Source organism: Pseudophryne corroboree, chromosome 6 (assembly GCF_028390025.1).
Source record: "Pseudophryne corroboree isolate aPseCor3 chromosome 6, aPseCor3.hap2, whole genome shotgun sequence".
NCBI classification, from domain to species: Eukaryota; Metazoa; Chordata; class Amphibia; order Anura; family Myobatrachidae; genus Pseudophryne; species Pseudophryne corroboree.
In genome coordinates, this window is record NC_086449.1 from 796,881,482 (window position 1) to 796,909,397 (window position 27,916).

The 27,916-nt window shown below is 50.9% G+C and overlaps 1 protein-coding gene across 2 annotated transcripts in view; it reads right to left on the reverse strand.

Moving 5' to 3' along the window:
* Nucleotides 1–27,683, reverse strand: part of FBLN1 (fibulin 1) — a 197,259-nt gene extending 169,576 nt beyond the window's left edge. For both annotated transcript variants that reach the window (XM_063928888.1, XM_063928890.1), the window contains exon 1: nt 27,646–27,683. In XM_063928888.1, coding sequence (XP_063784958.1) covers nt 27,646–27,668 — 23 coding nt within the window. In that variant the 5' untranslated portion in view covers nt 27,669–27,683. The remainder of the gene's footprint in view (nt 1–27,645) is intronic.
* Nucleotides 27,684–27,916: the final 233 nt, after the last annotated feature.

The window sequence follows — 27,916 nt, forward strand, 5'->3', positions numbered from 1 at the left end:
CGAGGCTGTCCCCCCCATCCAATTGGCTGCGGATGGGGGGCTGATAGCCTTTTGTGAAAATGAAGATATTGTTTTTAGTAGCAGTACTACAAGGCCCAGCAAGCCTCCCCCGCATGCTGGTACTTGGAGAACCACAAGTACCAGCATGCGGCGGAAAAACGGGCCCTCTGGTACCTGTAGTACTACTACTAAAAAAATACCCAAAAAAAGACAAGACACACACACCTTGAAAGTAAAGATTTATTACATCCATCCACACAAACATACAAACATACTTACCTTATGTTCACACGAGGGTCGGTCCTCTTCTCCAGTAGAATCCATGGGGTACCTGTTGAATAAATTATACTCACCAGATCCAGGGTACCAGGCTCCTCGGATAATCCATTTGTAATCCGCGTACTTGATTAAAAAAATAAAACGGAGACCCGAGCCACGCACTGAAAGGGGACCCATGTTTTCACATGGGACCCCTTTCCCCCGAATGCCAGAAAGCCACTCTGACTTCTGTCTAAGTGGGTTTCTTCAGCCAATCAGGGAGCGCCACGTTTGGCACCCTCCTGATCGGCTGTGTGCTCCTGTACTGTATGACAGGCGGCACACGGCAGTGTTACAATGTAGCGCCTATGCGCTCCATTGTAACCAATGGTGGGAACTTTGTGGTCAGCGGTGAGGTCACTTTCGGTCAACCGCTGAGCAGAAAGTTCCCACCATTGGTTACAATGGAGCGCATAGGCGCTACATTGTAACACTGCCGTGTGCCGCCTGTCAGACAGTACAGGAGCACACAGCCGATCAGGAGGGTGCCAAACGTGGCGCTCCCTGATTGGCTGAAGAAACCCACTTAGACATCAGTCAGAGTGGGTTTCTGGCAGTCGGGGAAAGGGGACCCATGTGCAAACATGGGTCCCCTTTCAGTGCGTGGCTCGGGTGTCCGTTTTTTTATTTTATTCAAGTACGTGGATTACAAATGGATGCTACGAGGAGCCTGGGACCCTGGAGCTGGTGAGTATAATTTATTCAACAGGTACCCCTTGGATTCTACTGGAGAAGAGGACCGACCTGCGTGGGGCCATAGGTAAGTATGTTTGTATGTTTGTGTGGATGTATGTAATAAATCTTTACTTTCAAGGTGTGTGTGTCTTGTCTTTTTTTGGGTATTTTTTTAGTAGTAGTACTACAGGTACCAGCGGGCCCGTTTTTCCGCCGCATGCTGGTACTTGTGGTTCTCCAAGTACCAGCATGCGGGGGAGGCTTGCTGGGCCTTGTAGTACTGCTACTAAAAACAATATATTTTCATTTTCACAAAAGGCCATCAGCCCCCCATCCGCAGCCAATTGGATGGGGGGGACAGCCTCGGGCTTCACCCCTGGCCCTTGGGTGGCTGGGGGGGGACCCCTTGATTGAAGGGGTCCCCACTCCCCCAGGGTACCCCGGCCAGGGGTGACTAGTTGGATTTTTGATGCCACGGCCGCAGGGCACTATATAAAAGTGACCCCCGGCTGTGGCATTATCTGTCCAGCTAGTGGAGCCCGGTGCTGGTTTTAGAAATACGGGGGACCCCTACTCTTTTTGTCCCCCGTATTTTTGGAACCAGGACCAGGCGCAGAGCCCGATGCTGGTTGCTTAAATATGGGGGAACCCCTGTCATTTTTTACCCCATATTTCTGCAACCAGGGTCGGCTCAAAGAGCCCGAGGCTGGTTATGCTTAGGAGGGGGGACCCCACGCATTTTTTTTCTCCGTTTTACAGTGTTTATTTAAAAAAAAAATGAACCCCAGCACGGATCACACAGATCCGGCCGAGATTCATTTTGAAAAAGTCGGCAGTGTTTTGCTAATCACTGCCGTAAAAAAGGTAAAAAAAAAACGAATGACATCGACATCGGAACAAATGAAAAATCCGAATACGACAGCTTAGTAAATTAGTCGTAATAAATTCAAAAAGTTGCAGTTTTACACTTTCGATGTCATTCGTGATTGAACTTTGACCTTTTTCCGAAAATTACGAATGTTAGTAAATATACCCCATGGACACAACTGCGTTTGATTAAATGGTCATTGAATTCATTAATTGGAATGACCATATTCATAGTGGGTGGCCAGGAAGACGCTACCACTAACCAGCTCTAGTCACAGATCTTACAAAATGGCAGTGACTAAACTCCTCAACTGAAATGGCGACGACTGAAACGCCCCATCTGTATATATATATCAGCATAACCTGTTGTGAAGTTCTGACCACCCCTTACTATAGCATAGTGAGGACGCTACCCAAGGAAGCATCCCTCGCCCCCCCCCCTCCCCCCACAAGGGCAGGACACACTCGCCGCCCTTCAAAAGGGGTAAGTGCCCCACAACACCACTTATGCTACACGTGACCGCTGGCCAGTAGCGCCTTCCCACTCACTAATTCAGAAACAAACGACATTAGTATGCCAAATTGAAGAGAGCCAAATTAAAGAGCCAATAGGGCGGGCAGGTGGGTGGGCTTCCAAACCGACAAGAGGGATGATCCTGGTAAGCTTCTCCTTACATACACTAACATCACTGCCCCTACATTCACTGATAGGCTGGCCCTAACCAATTACAACTCGCTACAAACCTTGATCTGCCTAGCAACAGATGACAAATTCAACCAATCACAAAAATTCAAGCCTCTTCTATAGATTTCGTGCCTAGGCAGCCCGCTCCTTATCTAATCTCAGCCAGCGGTTCCTTTTTGAGGAAAGGTTTATACATCGGGAGTATTAATATTAATACTAATGTGAAGTAGTTATTATCAGGCCAAAATCATGTGGTTAGACCAGTGGTTCTGAAACTGTTTTCCGTGGCATCCTGGGATGCGTTGGGGTACTCGCAGGGGTGCCCTGGGTTGGTGTTTCGGGACCAATTCAAATGATTTATGGTCAATGTAATAGACAAAACCAGTGTTGGTGGCTGTCTGTCATTAACTATGTGGACAAACAGACGCGGACCCTGACCCTCACCATAAGGATGACATGTAAACAATTTAATGAATGTAATTTTTTTTATTTTATTTCTGGATAAGACTTTTGGCCTAGGGGTGCCGTGGTGAAAAAAATTCTGATACTCTGGGGCGGGGTGACTCAAAAAAGTTTGGGCACCACTGGGTTAGACTGTGGTGCTTCATTAGCCTGTACTAGAAAGTTCATGCAATAGACGTGTTAACGTTTCTGATTTCTTCATGGTTTTGCATTGACTTTGTATAAGAGGAAGCTAATTTGGTGGTTATCTGATAGATGTCATCCAGCCACCTGTACCGCGGTCCCTTGTTGTCATGTTGGTCTTTTATGTTGTAGAACATCGCACAGTACGATTAGCCGGGATTATTATTATTAATGTTATAGCTCTCGGTGGTGATTTTGTTGTAAATAAAATCATTATTCATTATTTGGATATTGGCTAGTTTGTAAATAACAATATTGGGGTCAAACGTGTAAGGATGTTACTCAGCCCGGTAGTTTTGTATCAGTGTAAGTCAAAGTTCTCCACCAATATTGTGACATTTATTGGTATCAATGGGATCACGTAGCAATTGGCTGAACATAACAGGGAATTTCCATGAGGTGCCTCCTGACTTTCTGAGACATCACCTAATCATACTGTGATCTGTGATCCAGCTTTTATAACGGGATGCGGTTAATTTGCCGGCTGTCGGGATCCCAGATGTCGGAATACCGAAGCCGGAATACCGACACCGGTCACAATGTTGGCGCCGGAATCCCGAAATGTTCAGGACACTGACCTCGGAATACCAACTGTCGGCATCCCGACCCATGTAAAGCGATTGCGTTAGGTTTAGGACCGGGGTATGTGTGTGTTACTTTAGCCGATCCTCAGGGAGGTTAGGGTCAGGCTGCGGGGAGGGAAGGTTAGGGTTTGGCTGCGGGGGAGGGAGGGTTTGTGTTAGGCTGCGGGGGAGGGAGGGTTTGGGTTAGGCTACGGGGGAGGGAAGGTTAGGGTTAGGCTGCGGGGGAAGGAAGGTTAGGGTTAGGCTCTGGGGAGGGAAGGTTAGGGTTAGGCTGCAGGGAGGGAAGGTTAGGATCAGGCTGCGGGGAGGGAAGGTTAGGGTTAGGCTGCGGGGGAGGGAAGGTTAGGGTTAGGCTGCAGGGGAGGGATGGTTTGGGTTAGGCTGCGGGGGAGGGAAGGTTAGGGTTAGGCTGCAGGGGAGGGAAGGTTAGGGCTAGGCTGTGGGGGACGGAAGGTTAGGGTTAGGCTGTGGGGGAGGGAAGGTTAGGTTTAGGCTGCGGGTGAGGGAAGGTTAGGGTTAGGCTGTGGGGGAGGGAGGATTAGGGTTAGGCTGTGGGGGAGGGATGGTTAGGGTTAGGCTGCGGCCCCAATTTGGCTCCCAGTGCGAGATTTAAAAATGCGCCCCCCCATGACATAAAATATCCCCCCCCCTTCCACACACACCTAGATGAAAAAAAAAAACAACTTGCGCGAGCACCCGACAAGGGGGCGTGGCCTCATCTAAATGGGTGTTGCCTCATTTAAATGGGCATGGCCTCGTCTGAAAAGAATACCTCACAATCCAGTTTTTGACCCTGCTCCAACAGATCACGACCACCACAGGAAAAAAAAATTCTACCATATTAAGCCCCACACAGTAATGCCCCCTGCACCATATTATGCCACACACCGCAATGCCCTTGATACATTAAATCCCCACACTACCGCAGGCAAGAGTCCCCATTTCACACATTACGGCAGGTGTCCCCATTTTACACATTGAGGGAGAGAGAGAGAGAGAATACTTACAGAGTCGATTACCGCTCTTCGGCCCGCCTCACCAGTCGCTCCTCGCGCCGGCCTTTGCCTCTTCCTAGCTTGGATCCCCCTCTGCACTCCGCTCGGGGGGGGGGGGGGGAGTTTCGCGGAGTGACAGTGTTGCGTCGTGACGTAACGACGCAACCGCGTCATTCCGTGAAACTTCACCCCCCGAGCGGGTTACTCGGGGAGAAATAGGAGGGGGAAGCAGGGAGCCACAGTTAGTTCTGCGGCGGGCGCCCAGTGCGGTTGCACTGCTCGCCTGCCCCAAGAAACGGCCCTGGCTGCGGGGCAGGGAGGGTTAGGGTTAGGCTGCGGGTGAGGGAGGGTTAGGGTTAGGCTGCGGGGGAGGGAGGGTTAGGGTTAGGCTGCAGGGGAGGGAACGTTAGGCTGCGGGGGAGGGAAGGTTAGGGTTAGGCTGCGGGGGAGGGAGGGTTTGGGTTAGGTTGCGGGGGAGGGAAGGTTAGGGTTACGCTGCAGGGGAAGGAAGGTTAGGGTTAGGCTGCGGGGAGGGAAGGTTAGGGTTAGGCTGCGGGGAGGGAAGGTTAGGGTTAGGCTGCGGGGGAGGGAAGGTTAGGGTTAGGCTGCAGGGGAGGGAGGGTTAGGGCTAGGCTGCGGGGGAGGGAGGATTAGGGTTAGGCTGTGGGGGAGGGAAGGTTAGGTTTAGGCTGCGGGGAGGGAAGGTTAGGGTTAGGCTGCGGATGAGGGAGGGTTAGGGTTAGGCTGCGGGGAGGGAGGGTTAGGGTTAGGCTGCAGGGGAGGGAAGGTTAGGCTGCGGGGGAGGTGAAGGTTAAGTTTAGGCTGCAGGGAGGAGGGTTTAGGTTTAGGCACCGCCGCAGGGAGGTTAGAGTTAGGCACTATAGGGAGAGGTTTGGGTTAGGTTGCGAGAAGTGAGGGTTAGGGGATAGAGGAGAACAGCCCCAACTCACCCATGTCAGCATTGCAAGATTCAGAATCCTGGCATCGATCTTCAGACCATCGGTATCCAAGCCCTGGTATATCATACTGAATCCCTTTGGTAAGTGCTGAATAGCTAGGGAAGCCAACCTAGACTATCAGGCATACATGGAAGCCTGTATTTCTGGCCCAAGAAGAAACACTTGCAATATATTTGGTAAATATGAGAGAGACTGAGTTTCAGCAGTCCGCTAACTACAGTGGTCTACTTGGGTCTTTGCAGCACACCTCACCTATAGTATCTGTATCTCACACTCCTTGTTACTGTAGGACCAACACATATACCAATAACCACAGTGCACTTAGGGCCTAATTCAGGTTGGATCGCTTATGATTGACAGACAGAGGTGTTCGGGGCGATGGACAGGAACGGCCGGCACTGCCGGGAACGGGGGCATATCACCTACATTTTCAGAGAGTGTCAAGGTCAAGGACTGCATCACAAGACTTTCCTTGGGCTCACAAGCGACCTTATGAAAGCAAGCCTAAGTAAGTTGAGGCTTGCCTTCGCAGATGAACATCGCAACCTGATCCCAGGCTGCGACGCACTCACAGCGCTGCAATCGCAAATGCAGCAAGGAGGTGTGTATGCACCTCCTCCTGCGTTTGTATTGCTATGGATTGCATTTGCAAAGATTGTGCGAGCAGCTTTGCAATTGCAATCTATGCTGAATGAGGGCCTTACTGTGCTTGACAGCTACACTCAAGACCCTACCAGAGAGTTAAGTGGAGAAGGCTAAGAAGGTGAGGTAGACATGCCCAGGCCAAGTCAGCTTGTCCCAGAGCAGGGATCCATACTATAGCCCCATCGGCACAAATGAAATCACAGCGGGCCTGGCTAGGATGCTCATTTACAGATGTTCAAGTTCATGTGTTGGGCAAATGGGATCACAGAAGCAGAATGGTCCCAGCAACTGACTGGTAGAGATATGGAGGCATATAATACAATATTTCCTTCAGACTAAGGAATCTATGTTGAAGTCAGGTTGACCATGACTTTGTTTGTCATGAAAAATAATATGGCTCATGTATCCACAGCAATTGGACAGTTGAAGGACATCTGTAAGGCTTGATGTATGTTGTAAGGTGTGACAGGACGGTCCCGTACGAAAGCACTCGCCGCTTTCGCGTCCTGTCTCCTGCGCACAGAATGGAGGGTCAGGTCACACGAGGCCTGACCACATAGGGGATTCCCGCTTACCGTCAGTAACCGCCTGTTACTGACTCCACCCACTGCGCTGTGGGTGGGTTTATGCTGCCACCACCAAACTCCTAACCTGCCGTGGCGTTTGGAACCACGGTTCTGCTCTGTATGTGCCGATGCACTGCCTTACCACACCTGTGTGGTGTTGACGAATCCCCACTAGCCACTTGCTAGGCCTCTACCGGTAGCTGGCGGAAGGCGGAACTTGGAGACGTTAGGTGCTTCCTTGGACAGCCGGAGGACGGGGCTATGTTTGGCATAACCCTGTAGGTCACAAGATGAAGCAATCTTCTTGAGGCAGATGAGATGTTTATTTGCTCAATAATAGCCTTAAAAAAAGACTCTTCCCTATTGCTAGGGGCAATAGCATACAGCAAGATGTTCCAACAGTATATAGATGGTACAACTACCATACTGGAGGCACGCAGGCCTCCTTTTTATGTCAATTTTCCACACAGTACCACAGGGGGGTAAGCCCTCCCTGTCTTCTCCAACCAATCAGGTTATCGCACAAAATATAAATAAATTACATTTTACAAGGATGTCAGTAAGTGCAAAAAACAATATCCTCCTTCCTGTCACCCAGACAACGTTTGGTATCAGATTAACATTCACTATTGATAAATTTATCACATAGCTTCAAAATACAAATGTTTCTGTCTCAGTCACATCTTCAGGCAAACCCAGTGTTTGGGATTACAACAGGAAAGGCTATACAACACATCAAACAGTCTTCCTTCCTGCATCTGCCATTCAGGGTTCGTATATCAATTAAATCATTACATGAAACAGGTTCCAAGCCCAGAACTACTTTACATATGGGATAAGGAGATTCCCCGTCAGTAACATCCCTCTCCAAGGAACTTACACATCAAAAGGTTTTGTCATTCACACCTCTCTGTTAGGACAGGGCCATTAGCATGCCACTTCTTACTGACAGGAGATGATTATTCAGACATCTATAGTAAGTGCATTTTTTCTTTAAATATACAGGTGACCACATCTTAAATATAAATACATTTAAACATGCATTCCTGCAATTGTGCACAGAGCACCACATATGACATGTTAAGACACATCATTAAACATATTTTTAAACAGTCTGCGCCCAGCGCCGTAAGTACATTTAACAGTGACGCCAAGCGCCTATTGTCCGCAACATGGCGCCGGGCACTAGGGGTTAACCCCTTCAGTGCTGCAGCGCCCATTGTCCACGTGGGCTGGGGGTCTCTCCGGCCACACTCCTCCCCCCCCCATTCAAGCGGGTCAACCAGGGACCCATGTCCCAACGATTTGGTCCCTGGTCCCGCAGTCCTTAATGAGGTTACCGGGAGTTCTTTGGGGGTTCAGGCTCCTCCTGACGTGACAGTCCATCCGCATTGCTATGAGCCTTGCCTTGCTTGTGGATAATATGAAAGTCATAAACCTGAAGAGCAAGGCTCCACCGCAACAGTCTGCCGTTTTCCCCCGTGGTGTGCTGGAGCCACCGTAATGGATTGTGGTCCTTTACCACCATAAAATGGCGGCCATACAAATAGGGCTGAAGCTTCTTCACAGCCCAAACAATAGCCATACACTCCTTTTCAATTGTGGCATAACCCACCTCCTGCGGTAGCAGCTTTCTGCTCAAATAGGCCACAGGGTGCTCCTGCCCATATGGCTCCTCCTGGCTCAGTACTACTCCCAGTCCGTGCAGTGGCGCAGTAGTTCGTAAAAACAGTCCTGGTCAAGAATGTGCGCCATCAGCACTGGAGCGGGTACCAGAGCCTCCTTCAATGACTGGAATGCCAACTCGCAAGCGGGTGCAAAATCCACTGACTTGGGAATGCCCTTCCTAGCCATCTCTGTACAGGGGTTCACTACAGGACTAAAGTCAAGGACAACGTGTCCGTAGGGCCTTACAGGTTCTAAGGTCAGTACCTGTCTGGGTGATGTGGGTCGGGGACAGCCTCTGGTGGCCTCTGCTTTGGGCCTACCCCTGTCTCCTCCCACATGGTGCCCCAGGCACTGCACCTCCGTCATTTCTATCTGGCAACTGTCTGCCCTCCAATCCTCCTCTGTCGACCTATGACTCGGGAAACCTACCCTGTCACCTAGGCCTACTCCTTCCTCCTCGTCCGCTACCTGTGCCACAGTGATGGCGGCCAGACCACCAGCCTCTGGATCCTGTGTGGCATCCACTACAGGGAGGCTGCGTGTCTTCCCCGATCTACTGCGCACAGGCATGGGACCTGCTATGTCCACAGCAACTTGCTGCAAGGGTTCCCCTATGGGCAGAGGCCCAGAGACAACACAACCGCTGGAGTGCCCCAGCTGCCAAAGCATGGCACCAGCCTTACAGTTGGTCTGGGCGTCATCCGACATTCCAGACCAGGGTAAGCACTGTGTCAGGCACTTCAGGGTACGGTCTATCTCAGGGTTACTGCCCAAAGGGGTTTCGCTGGCAACCGACACCGGTTGCGCAGGAAAGTTCCCTGGGGGGACCAGTTGGACACATTCCCTATCTGGTCTATCCCCTCCCACTTTCCTGTCTACCCTGTACCTCAACCCTTCCCGCCAGGTCAAACTTCCTGCCCCAACCCTGTCAAGGCCGCTGCCAGAGTGGCGCCTCATGCCTTTCGGGGATGGGTCAGAGAGTTGAGCCTCCCTAAACTCCTGCCTGTGGCCAACAATCTCTCCTAAATTGGGACACTCTACAGGGGGATCTAGGTGGGGACTACTAGGGTCAGTCTGGTAGGGGTCAGTCATGGAAAAGTCAGTGTGGTTTCTCATACTCACCGCCGGAGTTGGCAAACCACTTGGGTCAGGAGCATCATTGAGCACCCCCACCGGATCAAACGAGCTGGAACCGACATCCTCTGCGTTGCTAGGGGACGTAGGCATACCAGAGGCAAAAGTCATGCGGGGTCGATGTGCCGATCTAGCCGCTGTAATCTTTTCCTCTGGGCTGGTTGATGCTGTGGTTGGCTGTGCTGGCAGTTGTCTAGCAGCTGTAGTCTTTTCCTCTGGGCTGGGCTGTGCTGGAGTAGCTGATGTCAACGGTGGTTGTGGAACTTGACTCCGGGGAATGGCGCCAGCAAACGTGGTGACAATCCCACCACCCAGGTCATTTCCTAGGACCACATCAGTTGGGAGACCATCCATGACGGCAACTTCTCGCAACTCTGGTCCAGCTCCCCAGTCCAGGTAGACTCTTGCCATGGGAACCTCTTTCTCTGTTCCATCTGCCAGGGTGACCTTGGCAGTGCGACCCTGCAATACTGCAGCAGGATCTATAAGATGGGGGCTCACCACAGTGATTGAGGCCCCAGAGTCTCTTAGGCCTTTCCCCTGCAGGGATCCCACGTGGACCGGCTGCAGGTGCCTCCACATATTATGTAGGGGCTGTTTGGCCATGCAGGTGACTCTCTCCGCAGAGTGCACCTGTCTCTCGCCACACTCCATCGGACTGACTGGAGGGGGAACAGTCTCTGTAGGCTCATCTCCACTCGTCAAACAAGCAAGCCGGGCTCCAGCACTCGGATTTGGGGCACGAGTCTGGGGTGCTTGGGATGCAGGACAGTTCATCCTCAGATGTCTGATTTTCCCACAGCCGTAGCACTTCTTCTCCAGTCGTGGCACCGATGATCTCTGATCAGTTGCAGGGACGCTGCGGTGCGGTTGCTGGCCAAGAGCATCCGGGTTGGAAGATGCTTGCTTTGGGGGGCGATGAGCTGAAGAGGGGTGTTCCCCTGATGGTACAGTCTTTTGGAGCTGGCTGCTGGCGGGGCGCTTCTGCCCCTGTGGCCGAATTGCCACATACTTGTCTGCTAACTGGGCAGCCATCTTTAAGCTGGGTGGCTCCCGGTCTAGCACCCACTCCTTCACTTCTGGGGCGCACCTGCGGTAGAACTGCTCCCTGCAGATCAGGTCGATCAGTGCGTCCCATGTAGTGGCTTCAGAATCCTTCACCCACTTCACCACATACTGCCGCAGCTGGGTGGCGAACTGCTCATGGGTGCTGCTAGGATTCTTGGGCAAGTCTCTGAACTTCTTCCTGTAAGACTCTGGAGTGATGAAGAATCGCTGGAGGAGGGCCCGTGAGACTTCGTCGTAGTCCCCACAGTCCTCCGTGGCCACTCCTCGATAGGCCTCCAAGGCCTCTCCATGCAGAGTGGGCACAAGGTGTCTCACCCACTCCGACTTGGGTAAATCGTGTAGTTTACAAGTCCTTTCAAAAACTTGTAAATGTCCATCAATGTCCCCATCACTGTCTGCAAACTTGGCAAACTGAATACGTCCTGATCTGTGTACAACAGCTGACAACGGCTCCCGGGGTACCACGGCCTGTGGTGCCCGCTCCGCATGCCACATCCGAATGACATGCATGCGTTCTTGCTCCGTTGCCCTTTCCCCCAATTCTGCTAGCCGATCTGCTAGGGTATCCGGGCCGCCCCCCCTGGGACGTTGGGATCCTGGCCCTGCTAGGGATTGCTGGGAAACATTGCTGCTGTGAGAGAGGGCGGGGCTTGTGGGTCTCACCGGTTCCTTATGAAGGTCCACTGTTGGGCCGTCCTCTGCGATGCTGACGCCGTCAGTGCTTTCCACCTCCGCCCGATGGGACTCCTCCACGCTCATGAGCGCCGCCTTCATGACGCTTCTGGAGGCGTTGAAAGGGATATCCACACCCTTCTCCTGGCACACGATCTCCAGATCATCCTTGGACATTCCGCTGAATTCCGCCATCTTGTGCGTTCTGCGCTGCAGTTATTCCTCCCCTGAGTAACTCGGCTTCTCCAATCGGGTGATGGAATTATCCCACCGCTATGCCACCAATTTCTGTGACAGGACGGTCCCGTACAAAAGCACTCGCCGCTTTCGCGTCCCGTCTCCTGCGCACAGAATGGAGGGTCAGGTCACACGAGGCCTGACCACATAGGGGATTCCCGCTTACCGTCAGTAACCGCCTGTTACTGACTCCACCCACTGCGCTGTGGGCGGGTTTATGCTGCCACCACCAAACTCCTAACCTGCCGTGGCGTTTGGAACCATGGTTCTGCTCTGTATGTGCCGACTTACTGCCTTACCACACCTGTGTGGTGTTGACGAATCCCCACTAGCCACTTGCTAGGCCTCTACCGGTAGCTGGCGGAAGGCGGAACTTGGATACGTTAGGTGCTTCCCTGGACAGCCGGAGGACGGGCCTATGTTTGGCATAACCCTGTAGGTCACAAGATGAAGCAATCTTCTTGAGGTGCGATGTTTATTTGCTCAATAATAGCCTTAAAAAAGACTCTTCCCTATTGCTAGGGGCAACAGCATACAGCAAGATGTTCCAGCAGAATAAAGATGGTACAACTACCATACTGGAGGCACGCAGGCCTCCTTTTTATGTCAATTTTCCACACAGTACCACAGGGGGGTAAGCCCTCCCTGTCTTCTCCAACCAATCAGGTTATCGCACAAAATATAAATAAATTACATTTTACAAGGATGTCAGTAAGTGCAAAAAACAATATCCTCCTTCCTGACACCCAGACAACGTTTGGTATCAGATTAACATTCACTATTGATAAATTTATCACATAGCTTCAAAATACAAATGTTTCTGTCTCAGTCACATCTTCAGGCAAACCCAGTGTTTGGGATTACAACAGGAAAGGCTATACAACACATCAAACAGTCTTTCTTCCTGCATCTGCCATTCAGGGTTCGTATATCAATTAAATCATTACATGAAACAGGTTCCAAGCCCAGAACTACTTTACATATGGGATAAGGAGATCCCCCGTCAGTAACATCCCTCTTCAAGGAACTTACACATCAAAAGGTTTTGTCATTCACACCTCTCTGCTAGGACAGGGCCATTAGCATGCCACTTCCTACTGACAGGAGATGATTATTCAGACATCTATAGTAAGTGCATTTTTTCTTTAAATATACAGGTGACCACATCTTAAATATAAATACATTTAAACATGCATTCCTGCAATTGTGCACAGAGCACCACATATGACATGTTAAGACACATCATTAAACATATTTTTAAACAGTCTGCGCCCAGCGCCGTAAGTACATTTAACAGTGACGCCAAGCGCCTATTGTCCGCAACATGGCGCCGGGCACTAGGGGTTAACCCCTTCAGTGCTGCAGCGCCCATTGTCCACGTGGGCTGGGGGTCTCTCCGGCCACACTCCTCCCCCCCCATTCAAGCGGGTCAACCAGGGACCCATGTCCCAACGATTTGGTCCCTGGTCCCGCAGTCCTTAATGAGGTTACCGGGAGTTCTTTTGGGGGTTCAGGCTCCTCCTGACGTGACAGTCCATCCGCATTGCTATGAGCCTTGCCTTGCTTGTGGATAATATGAAAGTCATAAACCTGAAGAGCAAGGCTCCACCGCAACAGTCTGCCGTTTTCCCCCGTGGTGTGCTGGAGCCACCGTAATGGATTGTGGTCCTTTACCACCGTAAAATGGCGGCCATACAAATAGGGCTGAAGCTTCTTCACAGCCCAAACAATAGCCAAACACTCCTTTTCAATTGTGGCATAACCCACCTCCTGCGGTAGCAGCTTTCTGCTCAAATAGGCCACAGGGTGCTCCTGCCCATATGGCTCCTCCTGGCTCAGTACTACTCCCAGTCCGTGCAGTGGCGCAGTAGTTCGTAAAACAGTCCTGGTCAAGAATGTGCGCCATCAGCACTGGAGCGGGTACCAGAGCCTCCTTCAATGACTGGAATGCCAACTCGCAAGCGGGTGCAAAGTCCACTGACTTGGGAATGCCCTTCCTAGCCATCTCTGTACAGGGGTTCACTACAGGACTAAAGTCAAGGACAACGTGTCCGTAGGGCCTTACAGGTTCTAAGGTCAGTACCTGTCTGGGTGATGTGGGTCGGGGACAGCCTCTGGTGGCCTCTGCTTTGGGCCTACCCCTGTCTCCTCCCACATGGTGCCCCAGGCACTGCACCTCCGTCATTTCTATCTGGCAACTGTCTGTCCTCCAATCCTCCTCTGTCGACCTATGACTCGGGGAAACCTACCCTGTCACCTAGGCCTACTCCTTCCTCCTCGTCCGCTACCTGTGCCACAGTGATGGCGGCCAGACCACCAGCCTCTGGATCCTGTGTGGCATCCACTACATGGAGGCTGCGTGTCTTCCCCGATCTACTGCGCACAGGCAGGGGACCTGCTATGTCCACAGCAACTTGCTGCAAGGGTTCCCCTATGGGCAGAGGCCCAGAGACAACACAACCGCTGGAGTGCCCCAGCTGCCAACGCATGGCACCAGCCTTACAGTTGGTCTGGGCGTCATCCGACATTCCAGACCAGGGTAAGCACTGTGTCAGGCACTTCAGGGTACGGTCTATCTCAGGGTTACTGCCCAAAGGGGTTTCGCTGGCAACCGACACCGGTTGCGCAGGAAAGTTCCCTGGGGGGACCAGTTGGACACATTCCCTATCTGGTCTATCCCCTCCCACTTTCCTGTCTACCCTGTACCTTAACCCTTCCCGCCAGGTCAAACTTCCTGCCCCAACCCTGTCAAGGCCGCTGCCAGAGTGGCGCCTCATGCCTTTCGGGGATGGGTCAGAGAGTTGAGCCTCCCTAAACTCCTGCCTGTGGCCCTCAATCTCTCCTAAATTGGGACACTCTACAGGGGGATCTAGGTGGGGACTACTAGGGTCAGTCTGGTAGGGGTCAGTCATGGAAAAGTCAGTGTGGTTTCTCATACTCACCGCCGGAGTTGGCAAACCACTTGGGTCAGGAGCATCATTGGGCACCCCCACCGGATCAAACGAGCTGGAACCGACATCCTCTGCGTTGCTAGGGGACGTAGGCATACCAGAGGCAAAAGTCATGCGGGGTCGATGTGCCGATCTAGCCGCTGTAATCTTTTCCTCTGGGCTGGTTGATGCTGTGGTTGGCTGTGCTGGCAGTTGTCTAGCAGCTGTAGTCTTTTCCTCTGGGCTGTGCTGTGCTGGAGTAGCTGATGTCAACGGTGGTTGTGGAACTTGACTCCGGGGAATGGCGCCAGCAAACGTGGTGACAATCCCACCACCCAGGTCATTTCCTAGGACCACATCAGTTGGGAGACCATCCATGACGGCAACTTCTCGCAACTCTGGTCCAGCTCCCCAGTCCAGGTAGACTCTTGCCATGGGAACCTCTTTCTCTGTTCCATCTGCCAGGGTGACCTTGGCAGTGCGACCCTGCAATACTGCAGCAGGATCTATAAGATGGGGGCTCACCACAGTGATTGAGGCCCCAGAGTCTCTTAGGCCTTCCCCCTGCAGGGATCCCACGTGGACCGGCTGCAGGTGCCTCCACATATTATGTAGGGGCTGTTTGGCCATGCAGGTGACTCTCTCCGCAGAGTGCACCTGTCTCTCGCCACACTCCATCGGACTGACTGGAGGGGGAACAGTCTCTGTAGGCTCATCTCCACTCGTCAAACAAGCAAGCCGGGCTCCAGCACTCGGATTTGGGGCACGAGTCTGGGGTGCTTGGGATGCAGGACAGTTCATCCTCAGATGTCAGATTTTCCCACAGCCGTAGCACTTCTTCTCCAGTCGTGGCACCGATGATCTCTGATCAGTTGCAGGGACGCTGCGGTGCGGTTGCTGGCCAAGAGCACCCGGGTTGGAAGATGCTTGCTTTGGGGGGCGATGAGCTGAAGAGGGGGTGTTCCCCTGATGGTACAGTCTTTTGGAGCTGGCTGCTGGCGGGGCGCTTCTGCCCCTGTGGCCGAATTGCCACATACTTGTCTGCTAACTGGGCAGCCATCTTTAAGCTGGGTGGCTCCCGGTCTAGCACCCACTCCTTCACTTCTGGGGCGCACCTGCGGTAGAACTGCTCCCTGCAGATCAGGTCGATCAGTGCGTCCCATGTAGTGGCTTCAGAATCCTTCACCCACTTCACCACATACTGCCGCAGCTGGGTGGCGAAATGCTCATGGGTGCTGCTAGGATTCTTGGGCAAGTCTCTGAACTTCTTCCTGTAAGACTCTGGAGTGATGAAGAATCGCTGGAGGAGGGCCCGTGAGACTTCGTCGTAGTCCCCACAGTCCTCCGTGGCCACTCCTCGATAGGCCTCCAAGGCCTCTCCATGCAGAGTGGGCACAAGGTGTCTCACCCACTCCGACTTGGGTAAATTGTGTAGTTTACAAGTCCTTTCAAAAACTTGTAAATGTCCATCAATGTCCCCATCACTGTCTGCAAACTTGGCAAACTGAATACGTCCTGATCTGTGTACAACAGCTGACAACGGCTCCCGGGGTACCACGGCCTGTGATGCCCGCTCCGCATGCCACATCCGAATGACAAGCATGCGTTCTTGCTCCGTTGCCCTTTCCCCCAATTCTGCTAGCCGATCTGCTAGGGTATCCGGGCCGCCCCCCCTGGGACGTTGGGATCCTGGCCCTGCTAGGGATTGCTGGGAAACATTGCTGCTGTGAGAGAGGGCGGGGCTTGTGGGTCTCACCGGTTCCTTATGAAGGTCCACTGTTGGGCCGTCCTCTGCGATGCTGACGCCGTCAGTGCTTTCCACCTCCGCCTGATGGGTCTCCTCCACGCTCATGAGCGCCGCCTTCATGACGCTTCTGGAGGCGTTGAAAGAGATATCCACACCCTTCTCCTGGCACACGATCTCCAGATCATCCTTGGACATTCCGCTGAATTCCGCCATCTTGTGCGTTCTTCTGCGCTGCAGTTATTCCTCCCCTGAGTAACTCGGCTTCTCCAATCGGGTGATGAAAAGCCGCCTGGGATTATCCCACCGCTATGCCACCAATTTCTGTGACAGGACGGTCCCGTACGAAAGCACTCGCCGCTTTCGCGTCCCGTCTCCTGCGCACAGAATGGAGGGTCAGGTCACACGAGGCCTGACCACATAGGGGATTCCCGCTTACCGTCAGTAACCGCCTGTTACTGACTCCACCCACTGCGCTGTGGGCGGGTTTATGCTGCCACCACCAAACTCCTAACCTGCCGTGGTGTTTGGAACCATGGTTCTGCTCTGTATGTGCCGACGTACTGCCTTACCACACCTGTGTGGTGTGTACGAATCCCCACTAGCCACTTGCTAGGCCTCTACCGGTAGCTGGCGGAAGGCGGAACTTGGATACGTTAGGTGCTTCCCTGGACAGCCGGAGGACGGGGCTATGTTTGGCATAACCCTGTAGGTCACAAGATGAAGCAATCTTCTTGAGGTAGATGAGATGTTTATTTGCTCAATAATAGCCTTAAAAAAGACTTCCCTATTGCTAGGGGCAACAGCATACAGCAAGATGTTCCAGCAGAATAAAGATGGTACAACTACCATACTGGAGGCACGCAGGCCTCCTTTTTATGTCAATTTTCCACACAGTACCACAGGGGGGTAAGCCCTCCCTGTCTTCTCCAACCAATCAGGTTATCGCACAAAATATAAATAAATTACATTTTACAAGGATGTTAGTAAGTGCAAAAAACAATATCCTCCTTCCTGTCACCCAGACAACGTTTGGTATCAGATTAACATTCACTATTGATAAATTTATCACATAGCTTCAAAATACAAATGTTTCTGTCTCAGTCACATCTTCAGGCAAACCCAGTGTTTGGGATTACAACAGGAAAGGCTATACAACACATCAAACAGTCTTCCTTCCTGCATCTGCCATTCAGGGTTCGTATATCAATTAAATCATTACATGAAACAGGTTCCAAGCCCAGAACTACTTTACATATGGGATAAGGAGATTCCCCGTCAGTAACATCCCTCTCTAAGGAACTTACACATCAAAAGGTTTTGTCATTCACACCTCTCTGCTAGGACAGGGCCGTTAGCATGCCACTTACTACTGACAGGAGATGATTATTCAGACATCTATAGTAAGTGCATTTTTTCTTTAAATATACAGGTGACCACATCTTAAATATAAATACATTTAAACATGCATTCCTGCAATTGTGCACAGAGCACCACATATGACATGTTAAGACACATCTTTAAACATATTTTTAAACAGTCTGCGCCCAGCGCCGTAAGTACATTTAACAGTGACGCCAAGCGCCTATTGTCCGCAACATGGCGCCGGGCACTAGGGGTTAACCCCTTCAGTGCTGCAGCGCCCATTGTCCACGTGGGCTGGGGGTCTCTCCGGCCACATAAGGGCTTTGTGGAAGTGTGATATCTCAATGGCCAGGATGTATTAGTACGGAACAATTTAGGCTATGGCAGGATGCACTGTGGATGTGGTCACCCAAAGTCAACAATTTGGGACATACAGTACCCATCATCAGGAAGACACTTCTTGCCCCAGGAAAACTATGTGTTGATGCCTTCACCCAATGTTCCATGGCTCTTAGATAAGGCGAGCGGCTAGCCCACCAGAAGCCACTTGTCAGTTTGGAGCCTTGACCCTGCTAATTGCAATAAGATTGTATTTTAAGGAAGGGAACAGGCCTTCCTTAACTTTATTTATTAGATTTTGTTCCCTACCAGAGGGACAGATAACCATTCCCCAGAGAAAGAGGAAAAGGTCTTAAGGCAATGGTTGCTGGGATTTATAGGTTCCTTCTGGAGAAGAAGGAACCTGGTGTTGCAACAAATAGCTTAAGAATTGTGCTATGGAACATTTCTGTTAAACTCCTACCATCAATAGTTGCTCGTTAAACGCTGCCATATTTCTGTTCCATGTCACAGGTCAATGACTGGTGTGAATCAATATTTTAACAGAAATGTATGCTAATGCAGATTTTATTTTTATTGTTACCTATGTATGCAATGCACTTAAAACAGTGTAATTACTGAGGCAGGCTTTTTTGTTATCTTATACCTTTCTTGGTATATACAGCTTAGCCATGCCCACTTTGCAGAACATCATTATTAATAGTTTTCATAATTCATCACTTTCCCATGTACGATTAGTTGCCAATTTCATGGTGTTCTAAAATCTGTTTTTATTTTTGGGTGTTAGTTCAACTTTAAGCAATCTTTGATCCTACAGATAATTTATTACCATAGTGCTATATTGCTCATTACTACCTGTATTTGCAGGGTCGGACTGGCCCATAGGAGTGCAGAGGAAACCACCGGTGGGCCCCACTGCCTGAAGGCCCACACCCTCCTCTAGGGATCAGGTTTTAGACTGTGCACTTGAATTATACATTAAGCCAGTGGTTTCCAAACTTTTTTGAATCACGGCGCCCTAGAATATCAGAATTTTTTCACGGCACCCCTAGGCCAAAAATTTATTATTGAGAAATTTAGAAAGAAATATTTCATTAAGTAGATCGCGTTTATATGTCATTCTTAGGGTCAGTTGTGTGGTGAGGGACAAGATTTGCTTCTGTTTGGACACATATTTTATGACTGGCAGCCACCAGCACTGGTTTTGCCTATTATATTGACCATGAATAATTTGAATTGGTCCTGGACCACCAACCCAGGGCACCCCTGCAAGTGTCCCGAGGCACCCCAGGGAGCCACGTCACACAGTTTGGGAACCTCTGCATTAAGCATATGTTCAGTGCTTAAAGTGGTCCTAGAGAGGTGGTGGAACTCCCCCCCTCCCCCTGGCGCCCATGTAATAATGGTAATGCGCCCAAAAGGGGGTGTGGTCTCAAAAAGGGGCATGGTCACACAATAGGAAAAATGCCCACAGTAGTAGAACCCCTAATACACATAATGCCCACAGTGGTAGCACCATCCCATAATACACATAATGCCCACAGCAGTAGCACCCCTTATACAATGCCCACAGTAGTAGTGCTCCTTATGCAATGTCCACTGTACTGGTAGTGCCCCTTATATAGAGCCCACAGTAGTAGTGCCCCTTATGTCCCCAGGTGTGATGCCCCTTATGAAGTGCCCCATTTACAATGCCCTCATTAGTAGTGCCCCCATTAGTAATGCCCTTAATGGTAATGCCCCTGTGTAGTATTGCCCCCTGTAGTAATGTCGCCTGTAGTAATGCCCCCAGTCATTTAGCCCCAGTAGTTATGCCCCTGTAGTTATGCCACCAGTAGTTTAGCCCCCAGTGGCAATGCCCCTGCAGTTATGACCCCAGTAGTTTACCCACCCTTTAGTTTAGCCTTCCAGTGATAATGCCCCCAGTAGTTTAGCCCCTGTAGTTTAGCCCTCATGTAGTTTGCCCCATGTAGTTTAGCCCCCTGTAGTTTAGCCACCAGTGGTAATGTCCCCTGTAGTTTAGCCCCTGCAGTTATGCCCCCAGTAGTTTAGCCCCCCAGTAGTAATGCCCCCTGTAGTTTAGCCCCCATTAGTTAGCCCCCGTAAGTAATGCCCCCAGTAGTTTAGCCCCCTTGTAGTTTGCCCCCAGTAGTAATGCCCCCCTGTAGTTTGCTCCCTAGTAGTTTAGCCCCCAAGTAGTAATGCCACCAGTAGTTTAGCCCCTGTAGTTATGCCCCCTTTAGTTTAGGCCCTGTAGCTATGCCCCCTGTAGTTTAGCCCCCTTGTAGTAATGCCCCCTTGTAGTTTGCCCCCTTGTAGTTTAGCCCCCCTGCAGTTTAGCCCCCTAGTAGTAAAGCCCCCAGTAGTTTAGCCCCTTTAGTTATGCCCCCAGTAGTTTAGCCCCCCTGTAGTTTGCCCCCAAGTAGTAATGCCCCTGCAGTTATGCCCCCAGTAGTAATGCCCCCCTGTAGTTTGCCCCCAGTAGTTAGCCCCCTTGTAGTTTGCCCCCCCTAGAAGTTATCCCCCAATAGCTTGCCCCCAGAGGTTAGCCCCCAGTAGCTTGCCCTCAGTAGTTTGCCCCCAGTAGTTTGCACCCTTGTAGTCTGCCCCCACTAGAAACACACATATAGACCAAAAAAAAACAAACAAACAACACACCATACTCACCAAGCCCCGCTCCCGCATCCAACTGCAGCAGTCTTCCTGGCATCTGCTCCTCGGCACTATGGGAGAGACGTCACAATGTTTCTCCCATAGCGCACACTGACATAGCCGGGAGCCAGACTCTACTCTCTATGGTGCCTTTATGGTGGATGGCTGCACCACTAAGCACAGGCCCCTACCACTGCATTCAACCTGTGGGCCCTTCGTGCAGTCTGACACATCATACTTGTCATCTTACACCCTGGTCCCCAGCCAATAAATTGTCTTTGGAAAGAGTCTAGGGCTGTAGAGTGGTAGGAAAGTGCCTATGATGACAATCAGGGCTCTCTGCACATTGCACAATCTGGCAGCAGTTTAGTCCACGAGCCGGCCGCCTGGTAACACTTAAATGATGAAAACAGACTCTGAGTCCAGTTATTGTAACTGAGATATTTATTGGTATAATCATGGCATGTGACTGTGTAATGAGTCTCCCAGAGAAAACCACCAGTTCCCCCAACGGAAGAGACAACAGATTTCCAACTCTCTGTGATTGTCTTGGAATGGACACTTATTTGGAACCAGATTGTTGCCCGATCGTGTAGCTGAATAATTTTAGACCATATTAATATTTAAAAATAAGGTATATCCTAATGCTGGGGGTTATTCTGAGTTGGCGTTTTGTGCATACACAGTAGGGAAAGTCGCGCCATTTTTCCGGAAACCTGCATACCACCTATTGCTCAGAGTCACTGTCACTGCTGCTGCCTGCTAGTGAGGAGGGGGCCCGGACAGAGACTGCACACGGGCTCCCTGCTTTCTAAATATGCCCCCGGTCCCGATGGCTGCAACTGCGAATGTGCCCTAAGCCACCTTTATGAAACTGTCCATATATGATCCTATCAGTTTTCATTGGATTATTGCATTAACTCTGGAACAACACAAACATTATGGCTGCGTGTATTGCCTTTGTTAAACTCACTGTTTTAGTGAGGCTACAAAAGTCCAAATATAGGGGGAGATTTATCAAAGCTTGGAGAGAGATACAGTGGAACAGTGTCGGACTGGGGATTGAAGGGCCCACCAGGGGAATGCGGTGGTAGGGGCCCTTGTTTAGGGGTGTGGACAGTCTACAGAGGGGGTGTGGCCATCCACCACATGGATTTACCAAACCATGAGAGAATGCATGGTCTGGGCCCCTTGAAATATATATAGTAAATACAGCTAGTGCATGCATGATAATCATACTTACCTACTTGACATTTCTCCTCTCCATCAAGCCCCGCCCCCACATCAGGAAATGCAGCAATTTGCCTCATTCTAACTCCTTCCCCTCCGCACGGACGAGCGAATACGGGAGATTATCTCTATCCTGCCTGCATCACTAGGGTGCGAGCAGGATGCGGGAGACCTGCCTACTCTTCCGGGGGTGTGGGGGGCCACCCCAAAAAACGGGAGCCTCCCGCAGCTTCCGGGAGAGTAGACAAGTATGATGATAATGTACCAGATTAATAACAGCAATGCTCTGTAGCAAATACACAATAGTCCTGTGCAGTAACATATAGATAATGTATAATGCAAGTACATAGTCTGGAACTTGATCCCTAGAGGAGGAGGGCCCCCCCTTCCCCCCTTCAAGGTAGCGGGCCCCACCGGGGGTTTCCCCTGTACCCCTGTGGGCCAGTCCAACCTTGCAGTGGAGGGGGATAAAGTACCAACCAATCACCTCCTACCTGCCATTTTTCAAACACAGCTTGTATAATGAGAGTTAGGATCTGATTGGCTGGTACTTTAACTCTCCCTTAGTAGATACACCTGCTGCCCATAATAAACCTATATGATGTTCCTGAGATAACTCAGTGCCTATTTTGTGGTGGTACTCGGAGGGCAAACAGTATCAGCACCTATCCTTCACACTGATAGCTCCCTAACCTGACTGATTACTAACCTGCATGGGTGCAAATGTGACCTGAAAATGCCCCTGTGCCCACCAGCCTTCCTCTATCTTCACACATATCTGTTCCCAGTTCTCCTCCCATGTATAACCCCCACCCACCAGCCATTCAGCTCCTAACCGCTATGTCACAGGCTGCTACTTTATCTCTATCCACTTTATCTCCACCTGAGGCTTTGTAAATAGACCCCTGAGTCACTGGGGGAGATGTATCAAACGTTGGAGAGAGAGAAAGTGGAGAGAGATAAAGTACCAGTCAATCAGCTCCTAACTGTCACTTTTCAAACACAGCCTGTAGCACGGCAGTTAGGAGCTGATTAGCTGGTACTTTATCTCTCTCCTCTCTCTCTCTCTCTCTCTCTCTCTCTCTCTCTGAAGCTTAATACATCTCCCCAGTTGAGTGCTACTGCTAACTAGTGTCTCTCGGCTGCATCAGCATCTCACTCTTTTATTGTTTGTTGTTTTATATTGCATTGTTTGCTCATGCCTCTGTAGTTTTGCCTATACAGCGCTCGGGCGCTTGGTGGTGCCATATAACTATAAGGTATTAATAATAATCCTGATATTATAAGTCTACCAGGAGTTTGAATTCAGCATTTCAGATTAATGTGGTCTGTGGAGCGGGTAGCAGTTGATTTACCGACAGACATTGGGGCTAATTCAGACCTGATCGTAGCCGCGCGGCTATGATCAGCCACCCAGACATGCACAGGGCTAGTCCGCCCCACATGTCTGTCCCTCCCCCTGCCGCACGGGTGCGATAGCATCGCACGGAGGCGATGCTATTGCACCCGGCAAGTAAGTTCCTACCTGCACTGGTAGGCGACTTTTCACTGCATCCCAGGTCCCAGCGGCTACGTGTGACATGACATCACACAGCCACAGCAAACCGCCCCCCCCCCCCCCCCACACACACACACGGTCCGGACACGCCTGTGTTGCCTGGACTGCGCATCCAAAGGGCAGCCGAACGCCGCCGGCCCGCCCCCTCCCTCCCAGCTGGGCTGAGATGCCGATCGCATCTTTGTCGTGCACATGCGCACTGCGGCACATGTGCAGTTCAGGCCTGATCGCCCACTGTGCGAAAATGCACAGCAGCGATCAGGTCTGATTTAGCCCCATAAAGCCTGACAGCCATTGACCGACAGTCAAAATACTGGCATGGTCAAAATACCGACATTCATTATGCCAACATGTTCCAAATGCCAACATAGTCAGAATACCAACATTTAAAATGCCGCCATGAGTTTTTAAGGAATTTTTTGCCCCAAAACAGACTTGTCATACTTTACCACCCCAGTGGACCTGGAAGAGGAATGTAATAGTGTGCTGACCGCAGCGAGCCATGCGAGGGGACGCGGTACACTTAGACGGTGTCCATGTTGACCTACGTTGACATTGACACAACCCCCCCAGGAAAAATGCATGTCGGTATTTTGACATGTCGGAATTTCAAATGTTGGTATTCTGACTATGTTGGTATTTGGAACATGTTGGCATAATGAATGTCGGTACTTTAACTGTGTAGGTATTTTGACTGTTGGCCATTGGCTGTCGGTATAATGACCGTCGGTATTGTGTCCTTCGATAAATCATGCTGAACCAGTGGCGGAACAAGCAAGCGGTGGGCCCAGGTGCAACAAAATGCTTTGGGCCCCCCCATCCCATCCAAGTCCACCCCATGGGCAGTGCGCGCCGTAGGCGTGGCTTCGTGGGGAAGGGGTGTGTCCACAAAATAATACCAATTCATAAAACGGTGCACAGTAGTCTCCATTCTTCAAATTACGCCGCACAGTAGCACCACTACACCAGGTAGAGACCCTTTTACTCCTTACAGCGAACAGATTCCCCTTTTTACACATAACGGCAGACAGCGTGCACTTTTTACACATAACGGCAGACAGCGTGCCCTCGTTACACATAGCGGCAGACAGCATACACTTTTTACACAATGGCAGACAGCGTGCCCTCGTTACACATAGCGGCAGACAGCGTGCCCTCGTTACACATAGCGGCAGACAGCGTGCACTTTTTACACATTACGGCAGACAGCGTCCCCATTTTACACATTACGGCAGACAGTGTCCCCATTTTACACATTACAGCAGACACCATACACTTTTACACATAACGGCAGATAGCGTGCCCTTTTTACACATTACGGCAGGCAGATTCTACCTTTTTACACATAGCGGCAGGCAGATTCCCCATTTTTATACATAGCGGCAGGCAGATTCCCCATTTTTATACATAGCGGCAGGCAGATTCCCCATTTTTATACATAGCGGCAGGCAGATTCCCCATTTTTATACATAGCGGCAGGCAGATTCCCCATAGGGAAGGGGCGTGACCACATAATAGTGTCAATTCACATTACACCACACAGTAGTGGCGCTTATACACATTGCACCAGGTAGAACCTCCTATGCACACTGATCCAGGTAGATCACGTCATACACTTTGCTCCAGGTACAGCACGTCATACACTTTGCACCAGGTACAGCACGTCATACACTTTGCACCAGGTACAGCACGTCATACACTTTGCACCAGGTACAGCACGTCATACACTTTGCACCAGGTAGAGCACGTTTTCATACACATTGCCGCTAGGTAGAGCACTTTATCATACACATTGCACCAGGTAGAACACGTTATACACACTGCGCCAGGTAGAGCACGTTATCATACACATTGCGCCAGGCAGAGCATGTTATCATACACATTGCCGCTAGGTAGAGCAAGTTATCATACACATTGCATCAGGTAGAGCATGTTATCATACACATTGCCGCTAGGTAGAGCAAGTTATCATACACATTGCCGCTAGGTAGAGCAAGTTATCATACACATTGCGTCAGGTAGAACACGTTATTATACACAATGCGCATGGTAGAGCACGTTATCAGCCACATTGCGCCAGGTAGAACACGTTATTATACACAATGCGCCTGGTAGAGCACATTTTCATACACATTGCGCCAGGTAGAACACGTTATTATACACAATGCGCCAGGTAGAGCACGTTATAATACACATTGCAGTAGGTAGAACACGTTATTATACACAATGCGCCTGGTAGAGCACGTTATTATACACATTGCACTAGGTAGAACACGTTATTATACACAATGCGCCTGGTAGAGCACGTTATTATACACAATGCGCCTGGTAGAGCACGTTATCATACACATTGCACTAGGTAGAGCACGTTATTATACACATTGCACTAGGTAGAGCACGTTATCATACACATTGCGCCAGGTAGAACACGTTATCATACACATTGCGCCAGGTAGAGCACGTTATCATACACATTGCGCCAGGTAGAACACGTTATTATACACAATGCGCCTGGTAGAGCACGTTATTATACACAATGCGCCTGGTAGAGCACTGAGGCACATTGCAGTAACCACTCACTTATCACCTCCAGTTGCACGAAGGAGCCGTTTGACACAAGTGGTTCCGCCCCCAGCAGCAACTCACTGACACTCACCATTTTTTCTGACAGCACAGTGCAGTGAGTGCACTGGCACAAGTAGCCAGACTGCGCCTGTAGTAGCCGCAGCCTGGAGGAGCTCTATGTGAAATCGCAAGCAGAGGCTGTTCTCTGGCAAGAAGGAGCTCGTCCAATCGCTTCCCCTGACGGGCTGGCCACTGCTAAATATACCGATAATCAGTTCCAACTGTGTCAAAGTAGTGGAGCCCCAGGTGCAATGGGAAAGTCAGTGTCACTGCACAGTTGTACTGATTACTGGTATATTTAGCAGTGGCCAGCCCGTCAGGGGAAGCGATCGGAGGAGCTCCTTCTTGCCAGCCTCTGCTTGCGATTTCACAGATAGCTCCTTCATGCTGCGGCGCAGGCTGGCTACTTGTGCCAGTGCACTCACTGCACTGTGCTGTCAGAAAAATGGTGTCAGTGAGGCCCTGACACTCTGAGCGGCCTCACATTGCACACACGGAGCTTGCAGCCCCCGGACATCCCGCATCTGCACCAGCTACTCCAGGTGAAGCGGGGCGATGCAGCACTGTCTACTGCTTACCTACAGCGGGAGCTGCGCAGCCCGGCCGGCTCCTGCTGGAAGGTAGTTGTCGGGTCTCGGTGGGGCGTTGAGCGGGTCCCGGGTAGGGGGGTGGCGGCGGGCAGATCCGGAGCTGTACTCCCAGTCGCAGAGGAGGGTGCTGGCGGCAGAGCGGCAGTGGAGCCGGATGAGCGGGGCCAGTCTGTCAGCCCTGCAGCACAGATTCATGTGCTGGCGGGGAGCAGGATTCAAAGCGGGAGATGCTGCAGGCTGTGATTGGATGGAGACTACAGGAGGTGATTGGCCGAGGAAACAGCCAGTCACCTCCTGCATTCCGCTGACAGGCTTAACACATGCAAACACATATTCAGATGAGCGCGTCCTGTGGGACCCGCTCATCTTCTAAATGTGAGTCCTGGGCGGCTGTTTCTGGGTAAAATACGCGCCATAGCGCGTTTTTGCGATCACTGACAATAATGCACATGACACAATATGCACACACCGTAATGCCCCCTACACATTATGCCACACACTGTAATGCCCCCGACACATTATGCCACACACCGTAATGCCCCCGACACATTATGCCACACACCGTAATGCCTGTGACACATTATTCCACACACCGTAATGCGTGTGACACATTATGCCAGGAATCGCAATGCCCGTTATACATTATGCTACACACTGCAATGCCCCTGATACATTATAGCACATACAATGTCTGTGACACAGTATGACACACACCACAATGATCCTGAGACATTATACCACATACCACAATGCCCGTGATATAGTATACAACACACCGTAATGCCTGAAACATTATGACACACACCGCAATGTCCGTGATACATTATGCCACACACCGTAATGCCCATTACACATTAAGTTCTACAGTAAGGCTTCCAATTACTTTTAAATTACCTGCTTGTTGCCAGGGGTTTCATGCACTTGGTTCCATGCACGGTGCCAGGATGTCATGCTCGTTGCCAGGGGTTTCATGCACTGGGTGTCATGCTCGTTGCTAGTGGGTAGTGCTTGTTGCTAGGGCCGTGCTCCCAGTGCCACATATGCTCCCAGTGCCAGATATTCCCCCACAGTGCCAGGTATATGCACCCAGTGCCAGATATTCTCCCACAGTGCCAGATATTCCCCCCCAGTGCCAGGTATATGCCCCCAGTGCCAGGTATATGCC